Source organism: Neovison vison, chromosome 11, assembly GCF_020171115.1.
Source record: "Neovison vison isolate M4711 chromosome 11, ASM_NN_V1, whole genome shotgun sequence".
NCBI lineage: Eukaryota > Metazoa > Chordata > Mammalia > Carnivora > Mustelidae > Neogale > Neogale vison.
Genome location: NC_058101.1, coordinates 173,098,877 through 173,115,484, shown reverse-complemented (window position 1 = coordinate 173,115,484; position 16,608 = coordinate 173,098,877). Strand labels below are relative to the sequence as shown.

At 36.8% G+C, this 16,608-nt stretch overlaps 1 protein-coding gene across 2 annotated transcripts in view; it reads left to right on the top strand.

Annotated features, from left to right (window-relative positions):
* The window catches only part of FNTA (farnesyltransferase, CAAX box, alpha), a 31,232-nt gene extending 15,561 nt beyond the window's left edge, over window positions 1-15,671 (top strand). For both annotated transcript variants that reach the window (XM_044225277.1, XM_044225278.1), the window contains exons 4-9: window positions 3,960-4,064; window positions 6,175-6,301; window positions 8,266-8,414; window positions 13,435-13,497; window positions 14,601-14,772; window positions 15,036-15,671. In XM_044225277.1, coding sequence (XP_044081212.1) covers window positions 3,960-4,064; window positions 6,175-6,301; window positions 8,266-8,414; window positions 13,435-13,497; window positions 14,601-14,772; window positions 15,036-15,158 — 739 coding nt within the window. In that variant the 3' untranslated portion in view covers window positions 15,159-15,671. The remainder of the gene's footprint in view (window positions 1-3,959; window positions 4,065-6,174; window positions 6,302-8,265; window positions 8,415-13,434; window positions 13,498-14,600; window positions 14,773-15,035) is intronic.
* Window positions 15,672-16,608: the final 937 nt, after the last annotated feature.

The following is a 16,608-nucleotide window of genomic DNA, read 5'->3' as shown; positions in this document are numbered from 1 at the left end:
CTTTTTTTTTTAAGTCGTATGTGGTACCTTTTTAATTGCTTTTTCTTATTTTCATTTCTTTGTTCTTTCATTTATGTTTGAGATATTTCTTCAGCTTTATCTTCTGATTTCTATTTGCACTGAAAAATTTCTACTTTCCAAAGCTCTTTCCTGTTTTCTGAATATTTTTTAAATAGCATCTTGTCTTTTATTTCATAGGTGTGTGATGTATTTTCATTTCTCTTTGTGTTTGTTTGGTCTCTTTCTTTCATGTAAATATTTTTTTCAAATCCTTGATTCTCCTTTCAAACTTAAGATAGAGCAGGAAAATTCCGGATTGGAAGCTCTGTATGTGGCAAGACTTGTCAACGGGCGGGCTTCACTGTGAGGTTAGTGAGTGGAGATGTGGCTATTTTGTGTGAAATCTTCGTGTCAGCAATTCTGGATCTTTTTAAACTTTTTTTTTTTTTTTTATTTGACAGACAGAGATTACAAGTAGGCAGAGAGGCAGGCAGAGAGAGAGGAGGAAGCAGGCTCCCCGTCGAGCAGAGAGCCCGATGTGGGGCTCTATCCCAGGACCCTGGAACCATGACCCGAGCCAAAGGCAGAGGCTTTTTAACCCACTGAGCCACCCAGGCGCCCCAGCAATTCTAGATCTTTTCTTGTGGTTAGTTTGTTGCTCCAAAGAAGGGTCACCTGATTATTGCCTGAGGAGTATGTGTTTGGCTGCCACAGTTCTTGGGGTCAGACAGGGAAAGATTGGTTGTGGTGGGGATTCTCAGCAGTTTAGTATATCAGTGTTTTTAATTTCCCAGTTTCTGGTCCTTTTCCTCACCTTGTATTCCTCTTGTGTCTGGTATTCCTTTCTATTTCAGATTTTTCCAGAGAATAAAGCCACTTGTGTCTTGCCACGTTTTTATAAAGAACCACAGTTATCTTCCTGTCCTTTACTTTCACACAGAACACTTCACTTTGACATTTCTGGTCACCACACGGCTGTGGGTTTTTCCCCACCAAGCAGTTCTCTCTGATACTAGCTGGGTGTTCTACAATTGAACTCAGTTCTGACACTGTGTGCCTGACATTGTCTAACTACCTGACATTGAGTTAACATCAGATCCCACTGGTTAAGAGCTCAGTCCTATAAGACTGCCCCCTATATCAGATGCTAATTGCAAATCCATTAGTCACCTAGTCTCTAACCTATAGCTCAGAGGTTCCCAGGACCCCTTCCTCAAGTTCTGCAAATTTGCTAGAGTGGCTCACAGAACTCAGGAAAACTGTTACTTATGTTTACCAGTCTATTAAAGGATGTGATAAAAGGATAAAAATGAACAGCCGGATAAAGAAATATATACGGCAAGGTCTGGGAGGGTCCCAAGCTCAGGATCTTTTGCCCTCATTAGAGGGTATGCCCTCTCCCAGAATATGGATAGGTTTACCCACCTAGAAACTGCAAACCCCTAGTACTGGGATGCTATGGAGGGTCCCTCATGTAGGCATGATCAATTATTAACTCTGTTTCTAGCCTCTCTCTTCTGCCTAGACAACTGGAGGTGGAACTGATAATTCCAAGCTTCTGATCAAGGTTTGGTCTTTCTGGTGACAAGGAGCCACCTAAGGAGCCCACCTAGAGTTGCCTCAATAGAATGCTTCTAGTGCTTTTTTTTTTTTTTTTTTTAAGATTTTATTTATACATTTGAAAGTAAAAGGAAGCACATGAGTGAGGTGAGGGGCAGAAGGAGAGAGAAAAGAGACTCCGTGCTGAGCAGAGAGCCCAACGTGGGGCTCGATCCCAGGACCCTGAGATCATGACCTGAACTGAAAGCAGATGCTTAACCCACTGAGCCACCCAGGCACCCACTTCTAGTGTTCTTATCTCTTAGGAATTTCCAAGTGTCCCACGAGTTGTGTGCCAGAAACCAGGGGCAGAGACCTATATATATTTTTTCTGTTATCTCACAACAGGCCAGTGATGCCATCACATCTCTGCTTAAGGTTGGCTGTTAAGGGCTCTTTCTAGATTTTATACTGTTTTTAACCCCATGCTTGATTCCCAATATCGAGGATACCTGACACCTCATTTCTGAACCTTTCTTCCTCTGTTGACAGGTTTTTAGCACTTTGTTTTTCAAAGTCAGTTAAAACCTGTCCGTCACCTTATCATATTCCATAATGTTGTTGACTTCTTCCAATTGCTGTGATACCCCCTTGTCCCTGATTCTCTTTGTTCTTGTGGATTTATACTGTTTTTCATTCCCTTACTATCATTTTTGTGGATTTTTATTAGCATGTCAGGATAAATTTATTCATTTAATCTCCCATGTTTCACTGGAATTTTTAGTACAATATTCTATCATTTTATATCTCTAATAGGCTCTTTCTTATCTTTTAAGAAATTCCTGACCATGCATAACACAAAGTAACTTAGAATGCATTTTGAAATTTCCTAAGTTTAATTGTTGTTTTTTTAAAAGGCAGTATACTGGATAACATTACTCAGGTAAACCAAGCTGCTTCTTAATGGCCATGCTTTATGAAGCCTAATTTTCCTTAAACTTACAAAATAGAGAAATACTTATCTGTCATATTTAGCATTTTATTTTATTTATTTATTTTTTTAAAGATTTTTATTTATTTATTTGACAGACAGAGATCACAAGTAGGCAGAGAGGCAGGCAGAGAGAGAGGAGGAAGCAGGCTCCCTGCTGAGCAGAGAGCCCAATGCGGGCCTCTATCCCAGGACCCTGGGATCATGACCTGAGCCAAAGGCAGAGGCTTAACCCACTGAGCCACCCAGGCGCCCTAGCATTTCATTTTAAAAGATACTTTTAAAGCAGCTGTTTGTCTTTTATTATACACTGAGTTGGAAATTTTGAAGTAAAAATAGACCACAACTAATAATATTTTTAAAGATTTTTTATTATATTTATTTGACAGACAGAGATCACAAGTAGGCAGAGAGGCAGGCAGAGAGAGAGGAAGAAGCAGGCTCCTCACCGAGCAGAGAGCCCGATGCAAGAGAAAAGTTTTTGTTTTTTTTTTTTTTTAAGATTTTATTTATTTATTTGACAGAGAGAGACACAGCAAGAGAGGGAACAGAAGCAGGGGGATGGGAGTGGGAGAGGGAGAAGGAGCAGGCTTCCCGCTGAATAGGGAGCCTGATGCAGGGCTGGATCCCAGGACCCTGGGATCATGACCTGAGCCGAAGGCAGATGCTTAATGACTGAGCCACCCAGGTGCCCCGAGAAAAGAGGTTTTTTTTTGTTTTGTTTGTTTTTTTTAAAGATTTTATTCATTTATTTGATAGAGAGAGATCACAAGTAGGCAGAGAGGCAGGCAGAGAGAGAGAGAGAGAGGAGGAAGCAGGCTCCCTGCTGAGCAGAGAGCCCGATGCGGGACTCGATCCCAGGACCCTGAGATCATGACCTGAGCTGAAGGCAGCAGCTTAACCCACTGAGCCACCCAGGCGCCCGAGTAGAGTTTTTTAAATGATTTAATTCTGCCTATAAAGAAATTAAGAGAAACTTGTTTCATATATGAGTAGCATATTTGTGGTGGTTCTAAAAGCAAAATATTTGATAATGTTTATAATGGAATTAATTTATTATATGAATGATCTATCTAAACAAGCTGTACCATATAAGGAAATATTATAAAGAAAGAGATGTCTTTGATTCACCTGTAATAGAACACTCATAACCAGAGTGTTACCTGAAAATAATCATTAGTTGGTTGTCTTTTTCTTCTCTCTCAATGTTTGTTGCCTTTTACTATTTTTACTTCAAAAGGCTTGATTCTTCTAGTCACCAGATAATTGTATGAGTTTGGACAACCAAACAGTTACGTTGCTGTTATTGGTTATATAGAATGCCTACCCAAAAAAGTGTGTCTAACTGTTGTTTTACCTTTATCTAACTTGATACTGTGGTTAGGCAGTTTGTGTAGAGTAATGAGACAATGCTTGATGTTTGCTCTAGGCATTTTCGGAGAGTTCTCTTAAAGTCACTTCAAAAGGATCTACATGAGGAAATGAACTACATCACTGCAATAATTGAGGAACAGCCCAAAAACTATCAAGTTTGGTAAGATGAAAGTAGGAAGGAATTATGTCATTATGTTAATATTACATACCCACTGGGTGATGAGATTACAGAGAACTGTTTATTTTTAATTTTAGTACTTTACATTGGAGCTAAAATGTTACCTGTCTCATAGGGTTGTTAGGAGGATTAAATGAGAATTTTTTTTAAGGGAAGGGGGCAGAAAGAGGGAGAGAAAGAGAATCTTAAGCAGTCTCCACACCCAGCAAGGAGCGCCTCGATTTCACAACCCCAGGGTCAAAACCAAGAGTTGGATGTTTAACCAGCTGAGCCACTAGGTGCTCCTAAGTAAGATAATTTTGTGTTTAGTGCTTAAAGTGGTGCCTATCTTCGAGTTAACACTCACATATGTGTACTGCTATTATAATTTTAAAATTTGACATTAGCATATAATACTGCTGGAAAATTTTTGAATAAAGAATCTGAAAAAATGTTTTCTGTCCAGTGTGTTGTAAAATGACTTTCTGGTATTTGATTTTTCGTTCATTTGTTTTTTCAGAATTTTTTTATTGATGCGGGGGTACAGAGATGAACCACAGTCTAACAGGGGAAAGCACATAATAAGGCCAATTACCTTACAGTGCAGTGTGAAAACCACAATGGTGTAGAGTATTTTACAGAGTATCTTTGCTCTAGAAACTAAGCCCTAAGTTAGCATAGACAAAACTATAGGGATTATTATGGGTGAGGGGAACAGAAAACAGTTGAGTAAAAAAGGAAGCATTATGGAGCAGGAGGACAGAGAATGGAAAAGAAATGGAGTTTGAACAGTACCCAGCATATAGTGGGCAGCTCTTGAATGGAAGCTGCTGAGGTTGCTGTTATTCTGGAGATGGAGGAGGAGGTACTGGTAGTGATCATGGTGTGGGTCAACTTGACATACTGAACAACCTAATTTTTAAGTTTTTCCTAAATTACAGAATTTACTAGGAACCTAGAAAAAAATTATTACTAGTGTTCACTAACTTGGGAGATTTTTGAAATAAATTTGGAAGACTTTCCCTCTAGGATCTCCTCTTTGTAGTATCTTGCCTTCTTAATATTCTGTAAGGTGAATTTTAAATATTCTGTAAGATGCATGTAGAATGTTCATTCATTCAGCATCAAATCTTTCCACTTTTCCCATCACTCCTACTCACTTATAGTATATTGAATATTAATGAATTTTTTTAAAAAAAGCTTTTTTGAGATATAACTCACATATTATACCATTTACCTATTTATTTATTTATTTATTTATTTTTAAAGTGAGTGAACTCATGACCCCAACATCAAGAGTCCCATGATCTACCAACTGAGCAAGCCAGGCACCCCTACAATTTACTTATTTTTTAAAATTTAAATTCAGTTAGCCAACATATTATACATCATTAGTCCATTTACCCATTTAAAGTATATAGTTCAGTGGTTTTAGTATATTTACCAATATGTTCAACCATAACTATAATGACTTTCAGAACATTTTCACTAATAGATTTTTATAAATATTTCAGCTTAAAAATTATAAAAAAGGAACCCAACAGAAAACTTTTAGAGGCATTTTCCTAGTACAGAAACAACTCTCGACAAATTTACAATTTGTCATAGCTATTTACCAGAGGAGAAGCAGACTTAATTCTGCCCACGAATTGGTGGAATGAGCAGTTGCTTGTATGTGATGCTGTGGACTTAAGAAAAATTGAAAGCATATTTATAACCAGCGGAGCTTCTATACTTGATTAAATAGTATCACATTTCCTATAGTCTGATTATGCCATCTGGGAATGTTTCCAAATTCTTTGACAGGATTTTGTGGTTGTCAGAGATTACTTCCAGATTTAGCTTGAAATAAACCTTCTTTAAACCCGAAGTATCTGATTTCATTTTACACACAAATCACTGTTTTATGTTTCTCAACTCTTACTTAGTCTTCTAGAATTTTTACCTCTTAGTGTTTGTTCTTTGTTACCTTTTCTTTCCAGTATAATCTGGAGAATTAGAGGTGAAATTCTGTTTTTTGAGTGCCCCTCCACATCGCATAATACAACACATGCAGTTGATCTTGAGTTCTTGGATACATTAACACAAAACTTTTTTCTTCTTCCTGTTTTAGGCACCATAGGCGAGTTTTAGTGGAATGGCTAAAAGATCCATCTCAGGAGCTTGAGTTTATTGCTGATATTCTTAATCAGGATGCAAAGAATTATCATGCCTGGCAACATCGACAATGGGTTATTCAGGTATTGCTTTTCTTGTTAAAGTGTTTTTTAGATTAACTGAATTAAATAATTTAAATTACTCTTAGATTGTTAGTATACTCCTGAATTAAAACACACATATAGACCATTACACACAAAATGTAATGACTGAGAATTATTAAGATGTTTAATTAAAACCTGATATTCTTCATGCTGATTAGTCTTATACTCTCTCAAGATACGTTGGTATTCCTATTAAAGAAGAATTAATAGTAATTTTTATATTTTTTAGATTGAATTTGCATCACATTTTATATTTGCTAGCAAATTGAATAGAAAAGGTAGTTGTAATTTTCTAATACGCCTTTGTTATTTTAATTAACAAAGTCATGGTACCTACTGGGGTTTTTACGTACATAAACTTTGGAATACCATTTTACAGTAATAAATAGTATTTTATTCTGCCCACTTGTTAGAATTTTATGCTAAACCCTGAATAGAAGTGTACAGTTACAACTCCCACTCTAGACATTTATTTATTCCAGTGAACAATTCTAATGTTGTTTATTGTGAATTTTTTCCAGTGATTGCTATTTTGTGCACTATTCATTATACCAAGATCACTTCCGAAAAAAAAATTTTTTTTACTTAAAAATTTAAACTTTTCTTAATTTGATTAAAGGGATGCATTTTCTAAAGATTGGTATTTTTGTTTTTTATATGAAATTCTACCCTTTTACCATTATCAAATAAGAAATATATAACTCTGTTAGCTTTTTCATAATTAATATCCCCAACTTTTGCAGCATTTGTAAGTTTTGACCTTTTTATTCCTTTTTTAAATTGTCTTTATTGTTTTTCTCCTCCCCCTAATATTTTTTTATTAAAACAGTTTTATAATGTAAAAATTTACATTACAGCTAAATACAGCTGTGTTTATTTGTCCACGTGTTTTACTTATTTTTTAATTTATTTAAGATTTTATTTGTTTGTCTAAATACAGCTGTGTATATTTGTCCACGTGTTTTACTTATTTTTTAATTTATTTAAGATTTTATTTGTTTGTCAGAGGAAGAGATAGAACACAAGTAGGGGGAGTGGCAGGCAGAGGGAGAAATGGGTTCTCTGCTTAGCAGAGAGCCCAGTCTGGGACTTGATCAGGACCCTGGCATCATGACCTGAGCCAAAGGCAGTTGCTTAACCTGCTGAGCCATCCAAGCGTCCCTCTCCACATGTATTTTAATGTGATTTTATCATATATGTGCATTTTAATACTTCCTTTTACTTAATATTATGTATTTGTATCAAATCCATCAAATTAATATACTATAATCATCTTGAGTTTAGTTTCTTCCCTCTAAATTTTCATCTTAATGCATAAGCATTTAGTTACCTATACCTTTTTTGCCTATTATTTAATACCTTAGAGAATACTTCTTGGATCTGTTTAAATAGTATAAACATGCCTCTTAGTGTATAAATTATTCTCAAGAAGATAGTAACAAATCACAGGGCACTTTGCTCTCTCTTCCTAATTTTTTTCTTTCTTTGTGACCATTCCCTTGTCTTTGATGACTTTTCTTTCCCCTTCCATTTCCTTGACCTGCAACTATCATTTTCCTCCAAATATGTGATGAGTCCCACATCTTCTACCTAGCTTTACTGAAATTTTATTTATTTATTTATTTTAAGATTTTGTTTATTTGACAGAGAGCACAAGCAGGAGGAGCAGGAGAGGGAGAGGGAGAAGCAGGCTCCCCACTGAGCAGGCAACCTGATGCGGAGCTCGATCCCAGGGGTCTGGGATCAGGACTTGATCCAAAGGCAGACACCTAACCAACTGAGCCAGCCAGGCATCCCTGTTTTTATTTTTTATTAATAATGGGACATTGCTTAGGGGTGCCTGGCTACTTCAGTCCGTGGAGCATGTGACTCTTGATCTTGGGGTTGTTCTTAAAAAAAAAAAAAGAGACGTTTCTAATTGGATATTTTTTATTTTCTCTTAGGAATTTAAACTTTGGGATAATGAGCTGCAGTATGTAGACCAACTTCTTAAAGAGGATGTGAGAAATAACTCTGTCTGGAACCAAAGATACTTTGTAATTTCTAACACCACTGGCTATAATGATCGTGCTATATTGGAGAGAGAAGTCCAGTTAGTAATCTTCTTTACTTGTTCATTTGTTAAAAGAGTATTTGTGTGCCTCTCATGTATGTCTCAGGCATTGGGAATCCAGCAAAGATCAAGACTGCCCCTGATCCTGCCCCCGTTGAACTAATAGGACAGAATACTTAGATGAAATCTAGAAGGATGAATTTATAGCTATATAGATAGCTCTACATTGTAGTGTCATAAGTTTCTTAAAATATTGTTGCCTACCACAGATTGAGAAGAAATCCTCTGATTTCATAGTGTCTAAGAAGCTTTATTTTAAAACTATCTCATTAAATTCTGGTGCCTTTTAGATAATAGTCCACAGAAGCCATGTTACTCTACTGAGCAGGATGGAGCAGGATGTCTTTGTTGTAAGAGGCTCTCCTGTACCTTGTAGGATGTTGAGCAGTATTCCTAGGCTTTACACCCTATATATCAGTAGTAACCCCTCCCCCAAGTTGTAACAAACAAAAATGTCCCCAGACATTGCCAAATGTCACCTGTGGGGTAAAACCATCCCTAGTTGAAAACTACTGCTTTAGTGTACAAAAAGCAATTCTAAGCACTAGAATTTTTTGAATTGGAATGAATATTAATATCCATAAACATTAATAGCCACCTCTTTTCTGACTATTTTGTCTCGGTGTCTGTTTTAAATTTGAACATATTTTTTGTTTTTATAGCCTGATGAGAACGTACTCATAATTTTAATTTAAAAGTTGTTTTAGGGGCACCTGGCTGGCTCAGTCAGTAGAGCAGGTGACTCTTGATCTTGGGGCCATGAGTTTTAAGCCCTATGTGGGGCCTAGAGCTTACTTGAAAAAAATTAAAAATAAAAAGCAGAAAGTTGTTTTAACAGCTCCTGGGAAGAGCTGATGTTTATGACCATCTGTCTTCATTTCCTTTTTCTTACTTCTGTTTGGGCCAGCTAGCTGTTAGGGCAGCTAGCTTTTCTTTTCTCTTTTCTGTATAGGGTTCTGGTGATTTAAATTAAAAAGAAAAGAGGTGTGTCAATGCTCCAGGCTTCTTTCTGAAGCAGCCACATAGCCCCTCAAGCACATCTCATTCTTTCATTTTATTGCTCGACTCTTCAAAGCTGCACTAATATGGTAGTCACTAGCCACATATGGCTACTTAAGTTCAGTTTAATGAAAATCACATAAATCCATTCCTCAGTTGTATGAATCACTTCTCAGGGGTTCAGTACCCACATGTGGCTAATGACTACTAATTGGGCAGCACCGATAAAGAACATCTTCATCATCATAGCAAGTTCTGTTGAATAGTATTGATCTGAGGGGTAGCAGTGAAACTTACTGAAATAATTTTATTACTCTTAAACCTCAATACTGGGGCTTGAGTAGAGAAAATTCAGACTCATCATCCAGCCCTTTACATATTACTTTTTTTTTAGAGTTGGTATTCTTTTGTGAAGATTAGGACAAAAGTACTCTGAAAGACAATAAAATGTCATCCTTTAGAGAGTTCAATAGCTTTTTTGTGTAAAGGTAGAACGCTTCAGGTTATTCTTCCTTGAATTAACCCAGTTAATAATTATGGACTTCAGATACTACATATTCCTTATTTACTATAGCATGCTACATAGGTAAGTGTAATAAGATACTTAAAAGTTGAGCATGAAGAGTGAAAAATGGAAACTTCTCCTAGTCTTCAAAGGCACATTGCTGGTTTTCTGTTAACAAATAGAAATAGTCAAGAATCTTAAGAGTTTTCTAGGGATACCTGGCTGGCTCAGTTGGATCATGTGACTCTTGATCTCAGGATTGTGAGTTTGAACCCTATATTGGGTGTAGAGATTACTTAAAAACAAAAATCTTTTAAAAAATCATTTAAAAAGAAAATCTGAGAGTTTTTCATATTTAAGGTTTATACCATTAAGAGAGGTAAAAGAAATATTTAAAATGCTAAGAGTAGCTTTAGTTATCTAGAATTTAGTTCGTCAACTAAATTTTTTACTCTAAAGAATATAGATTTATCTGATTACTTTTTTCCCTTTTATTATAAAAGTAATGCAGTCTGGGTGTAGGAGGAAACTTCTGAGTTATGTAAAGTAAAGCATCAAAATCTCTTATTCTCTCTCTTCCTATACCCCCCTTTTTAAATTTATTTTTTAAATTTATTTATTAGGGGGAGAGAGAGAGAGTACACATGAGCAGGGGCTGAGGAAGAGGGAGAGGGAGAAGCAGGCTCCCCGCTGAGCAAGGACCCTATGTGGGGCTTGATCCCAGGACCCTGGGGTCATGATCCGAGCCAAAGGCAGCCACTTAACTGACTGAGCCATCTGGACGTCCCCTTATACCCCATTCTTAAGAGTGAGCTACAATTAGTGTGGATTCTTCCAAGCCTTATTAAGTATATTTGCAAACATGTATGCACAGCAACGTACGCAATGGTATTATACACGTTGTTTTTTTCACTTAATATATCATGGCCATATTTTCATGACTACTACTAGTACTGTTAATAATAGTTACCATTTGGGGGCACCTGGGTGGCTCAGTTAAACCACTGCCTTCAGCTCAGGTCATGATCTCTGGGTCTTACGATTAACTCCTGCATCGGATTTCCTGTTCAGGGGAAGCCTGCTTCTCCCTCTTTGATTCCCCACTTGTGTGTTCACTTGCTCTCTCTGTTAAGTAAATAAAATCTTTAAAAAATAATAGTTAACACTTATATATATATATTTTTAAAAGATTTTATTTATTTTTTTGACAGCGATCACAAGTAGGCAGAGAGGCAGGCAGAGAGAGAGAGGAGAAAGCAGGCTCCCTGCTGAGCAGAGAGCCCAATGTGGGGCTCCATTCCAGGACCCTGGGATCATGACCCGAGCCGAAGGCAGAGGCTTTAACCCACTGAGCCACCCAGGCGCCCCAACACTTATCTATTTTTTAAAGATTTTATTTTGTTTAGTGGGAGAGAGAGACTTTCCTGCTGACTCTGCACTGAGCATGGAGCCCAACACAGGGTTCAGTCCCACAACACTGAACTCATGATCCAGGCCGAAATTAAGAGTCAGGTGCTCAACTGATTGAGCCACCCAGTGCCCCCAACAATTAGCATTTATTAAGCACTTACTACATGCCAGGAGTTCTTACTTAATTTTTTTTTTTTTTAAAGATTTTATTTATTTATCTGACAGACAGAGATCACAAGTAGGCAGAAAGGCAGGCAGAGAGAGAGGAGGAAGCAGGCTGTCCGTGGAGCAGAGAGCCAGATGCGGGGCTTGATCCCAGGACCCCGGGATCATGAGCTGAGCTGAAGGCAGAGGCTTTGACCCACTGAGCCACCCAGGTGCCCCTCTTACTTAATTTTCATAACAACACTGTGAGATACTTGATGAAGAACTTGAGGTTCAGAGTAGTTCTGTGATGTGGCTAAGAGCACACAGGTAATAATTGATGGGGTTAGGATTAGCAGCTGGGCAGTCTGGGACAGACAACCATTTCAGTTGGTAGAGCATGCAACTCTGGATCTTGGAGTCGTGAATCGAGGAGTTGTGAGTTCAAGCCCTACGTTGGGTATAGAGATTACTTGAAATAATAATAATAATAATAATAAGCTAGGAACTCTGACCTCAAAGTGCATATTTTAACTATTAAAATAGATCATCTTTAGTACATATGTATATGAATAACATTCTTCAAATATTGCCAAAATGGAATTTAAGAATCTTCTGCAGTGACTAGTGAAGACATGCAGGTAGATGGTTTGAAAAATAACTGAAAATATTAGGCCATGCAAAAGTAGTTGGAAAAAAACCTTTTAGTAGTGCTGGATGAGTTTATCATTATAGTATATTCCCCTCTTCCCTGCAGTTTTACCTTCCGCGGTTTCAGTTACTCATGATCAGCTTTAGTCCAGAAGCATATGATCCTCCTGGGGACATATGTGTTGGGGGACATTAGGTAGTATAGCCTAACACTACCTCACAATGCCTGTCATTTACCTACTTCATCTTATCATGTAGGCATTGTATTATCTTAAATCATCACAAGAAGGGTGAGTACAGTCTACTAAGGTATTTTGAGAGAGACTACGTTCATATAATTTTTATTGCAATGAGTATATCATGATTGTTCTATTTATGGTTAATCTCTTAGTGTGCCTGTAAATTAAGCGTTATTGAAGGTATGGATGTATAGGAGGAAACATGGTATATATAAGATTTGATACTCTGTAGTTTCAGGCATAGACTGAGTATTTGGGAACCTATCCTGTAGAGAAAGGAGGACTACTGTACTCTGGGAGGGGAAAATGCTATCGTAACAGTAATAAGACAATAAATAAAACAGCAATAAAACCAAGATTACTAAATTTTAGTCAGTGAGTGACTTACTCATTTGAGCAAGTATGTGAAGCTAAATTCTGCCACTCCCTTGGAATTTATTGTATTTGGATCTAAATTGTATTTAATAATCTGGTTAAAGGGAAGAAAAAGGGAGTGTCCATTTTGACTGGTGATCACATCATAGTTAACTAGTAGTCTTGTTTTAGAATATAAGAAATACACATTTGTGTTGATTTCTCATTTTTATTCTTTGTCTATAAAGTTTCTGTGCTGTTTTTTATTACGACTCCTAAGATACATAGTTCCCTTTTTTGAATGATTTCAATTTATTGGGCATAAGTAGATCTTGGACTTTTTCTCAAGATTGCTTTACCAATAAAAGGAATACCTGTTTTAGCTGACATTTTCTTCAAAGGGAAAGCCTTAATTAAAGGAAATACCTCACATCAGTTTATTTTCCTATTGTGAATTTAGCCTTCATATTAGTTAGCTGTCCTTGGCTAGAATTGGTTACAAATTTACAAGAGGGAGGATCTATGTAAAACAGACTTAAAGGCTTCTAATTTAGCTATGACTCAGACCTAGTCATAGCCCACTAAGATAAATGAAAGCGCATATCCAAGCCTTGTTACCATCTTATTAAAACTGTTTCTAATTATTGCACTGCTCTTAAAATTATACACATATTTCTTCGTGGTCTTTTTCTTATAGGTACACTCTGGAAATGATCAAACTAGTACCACATAATGAAAGTGCATGGAACTATTTGAAAGGGTAAGAGGTTGTTTTATTTTTTTTATTTTTATTTTTATTTTTTTTTAAAGATTTTATTTATTTATTTGAGAGAGAGAGAGTGTGAGAGAGAGCATGAGCGAGGAGAAGGTCAGAGAGCGAAGCAGACTCCCCATGGAGCTGGGAGCCCGATGTGGGACTCGATCCCGGGACTCCAGGATCACGCCCTGAGCTGAAGTCAGTCGTCCAACCAACTGCGCCACCCAGGCATCCCAAGAGGTTGTTTTATATAAAAAACCACCTGCTAATACGATGTATCATTGAATATATTCCGTTAATCAGATTCCAAAGGATACTAAAGAATTTTCCATTTTTCTGGATCTAAAAGAAGTTATAGCAGTGTTAGATGGTGGCACACAAAAACAGTGCCTTTTAACCCCCAAGCACATACCAGCAGAGTTTTTGGACTAGTCCATGACTAAACAACAATGCAACTATAATATATTTATGAATCCTATAGTCTTATGTCAAAGAATGGGATATACACACTTAGTTTCTATTTATCTCAGGAACATAATAAAGACAAAGCAAACTTATAAGCAGATTGCATGGATGCATAGCCAACCTTTCTGTTTCTATTTCTCTCTCATTCCTTAAATGGACAAGGTTTCACTTGCCTGGCCACTGATAAAACCAGCCTTCTTTTTGAGCTTAGAGATCTCCCTGGAGGCCCGAAGAACATAAAGTATGGAGCCCAGTCACATTTGGAGATGTATCCAGGGTTCGGGCCTATAATATCTGGAGAGCTAAAAGAATAAGGAACCATCTCTAGAAGAAACAGAAACATCTCTCTTGTTCTTTTCCTTCACTTTTTAATTTTAAGAAGATGGTTTATTTTCTGATTTAATTGTGTGTGTTGTAGTTTCAGTTACAAATTATCACTTTTAACTTTCATTATTCTTTTTAATTATACTTGGGTCTTAATCATCCATAATAAAACTCACACATAATTTAAAAATTTCATTTAGTTTCAACTTCATTCATTCAAAATAAGTCTCCTCTCTTGGTCACGTTACAGAGGTCATTTTCTTACGATCTTTCTATTATTTCTGTTCTTATCAAAATTGAGAATAATTTTTTTTTAGGATTTTACAGGATCGTGGTCTTTCCAAATATCCGAATCTGTTAAATCAGTTACTTGATTTACAACCAAGTCACAGTTCCCCTTACCTAATTGCCTTTCTCGTGGATATCTATGAAGACATGCTAGAAAACCAATGTGACAACAAGGAGGACATTCTTAATAAAGCATTAGAGGTAAGTCAAGACACCCAGACACTGTTCTTGGTGTCTCAGAATTTGGTCCGTGCAATGCCACTATATTCATGCCCTTTTCAGCGTGTTCACTCAAGAATTCAGGGCAGGACGATTTCCACTGTTGAGGGCAAAACCCACATCACTAGTGAACACAATGTATGATTTTAATGATGGATCTCATTTGAACATGATCTGAGTTTAACTGTGTTGGCTGAAAAGGATTTGCCCATTATCTTTAGAGAATTTTTGTTTTTCATTTTCAGTTGTGTGAAATTCTAGCTAAAGAAAAGGACACTATAAGAAAGGAATATTGGAGATATATTGGAAGATCCCTTCAAAGTAAACACAGCACAGAGAGTGACCCACCAACAAATGTACACCAATAACACCATCTGGAAGAACTCAATGGAATGCTTTTATTTTTTTAAGAGACTCTAATGCAGGAGTTTAAAACTAAAGCAGTCATTCCCTTTGCCTGTGGTGTAAAACGTGCAATTGCACAGGTAATTGCTTTTTAACAAGAACTAAGTGTGATGCTCCTTGGGTGCTGCTGCTATTCAGACTAGTAATTTGATTCTAAAGCAAAGTAATTTGGGGGGAGGGAGAAGAAACAGAAAGTCTCATGAAGGAACTTTTGTAGACTTACCAACATTTACTCTAATCCCTTAGCATCAGCTCCTCCCTAAAGGAACTATGCATCAGGATTTGCAGCATTAATGAACGCAGGTAACTTGTATGTAATGGATATAAGATAACTTAAATTTGGGTTCAGGAAGCAGGGAATGCAATGTTACATTAGAGCTGCTATGTCACACTCACAGTATCTTGCTATCACTGTAACCAACTAATGCCAAAAGAATGATTTTGTAATAAAATTATAGATGTATCCTAAAACTTGACATGGTAGTTTGTTTTTTTTTAAATAGCATTTAATTATGTACATGGGATGTTGTCTCAGCTTGGAAAAGCTACTGAGAAAGAAAATATTGCCATAAAACTATAGAAAACAGAAACATGATCACGTGAAAGGAAATGTTACTAGAATGTGAATTGGTCAGTTCTTGTCTTCAACAAAATCTGCTCAAGATAGTTTAGACCTGCAGGGTTTATTAAGGCATATAGATAGCTCAAAGAATAATCACCTGATCTTCCAGAAATATATCCCCAAACCACGCTGTAGAACCGGGCCGTCAAATTCTGGGATCAGAAAACTTTTGAATGAGGCTGTTTCCCTAGGACTTTAGGACTCTAGGTCTCTAGGACTGTCAACCTCTGCCACATTCCTTGTGAGCAAATCTGCTTCCCTTCTCACGGAAGGGAAATTAAAGCCTGTTCCAAATTAAAGCCTCACTCACTTTAGTACATCAGATTGGAAGGAACCTAAATGTCATCTAAAACTCTTAACTGCAGAGGAATCTGGAAAATGTAGTTGATCGCTTTCTGACCTCCACAGTTCAGGAAGATAAGCTAGAATGGAGTTGAAGTATTGAACAAGTTAGTTCTCTGTACCTGCACATAATCGCACTTCATCAACAAAGAATTTTTGTTGTGAAAGCATCGAACTCCAACTAAAGAAATTTATATAGAGTAGAATAGGCTTCTAAAGAATTTAGAAAGTAATACTTTTAACATTTTACATGTTTTTGCTGGTTTTAGACTCAAAAAATCTGATTTTCTATTTAGAATTGTCATATGAAGTATCATATGATACTTTTTTTTTTAAATAAAAATCATAAGTTATATTGAGAATGTAACTGAAACAGACCAAACAGTTACTCACTTGGCATTTTCTGCCTCAGGTGGCAATTTGTTTATGAAAAGATTGCTTAGTGGGTA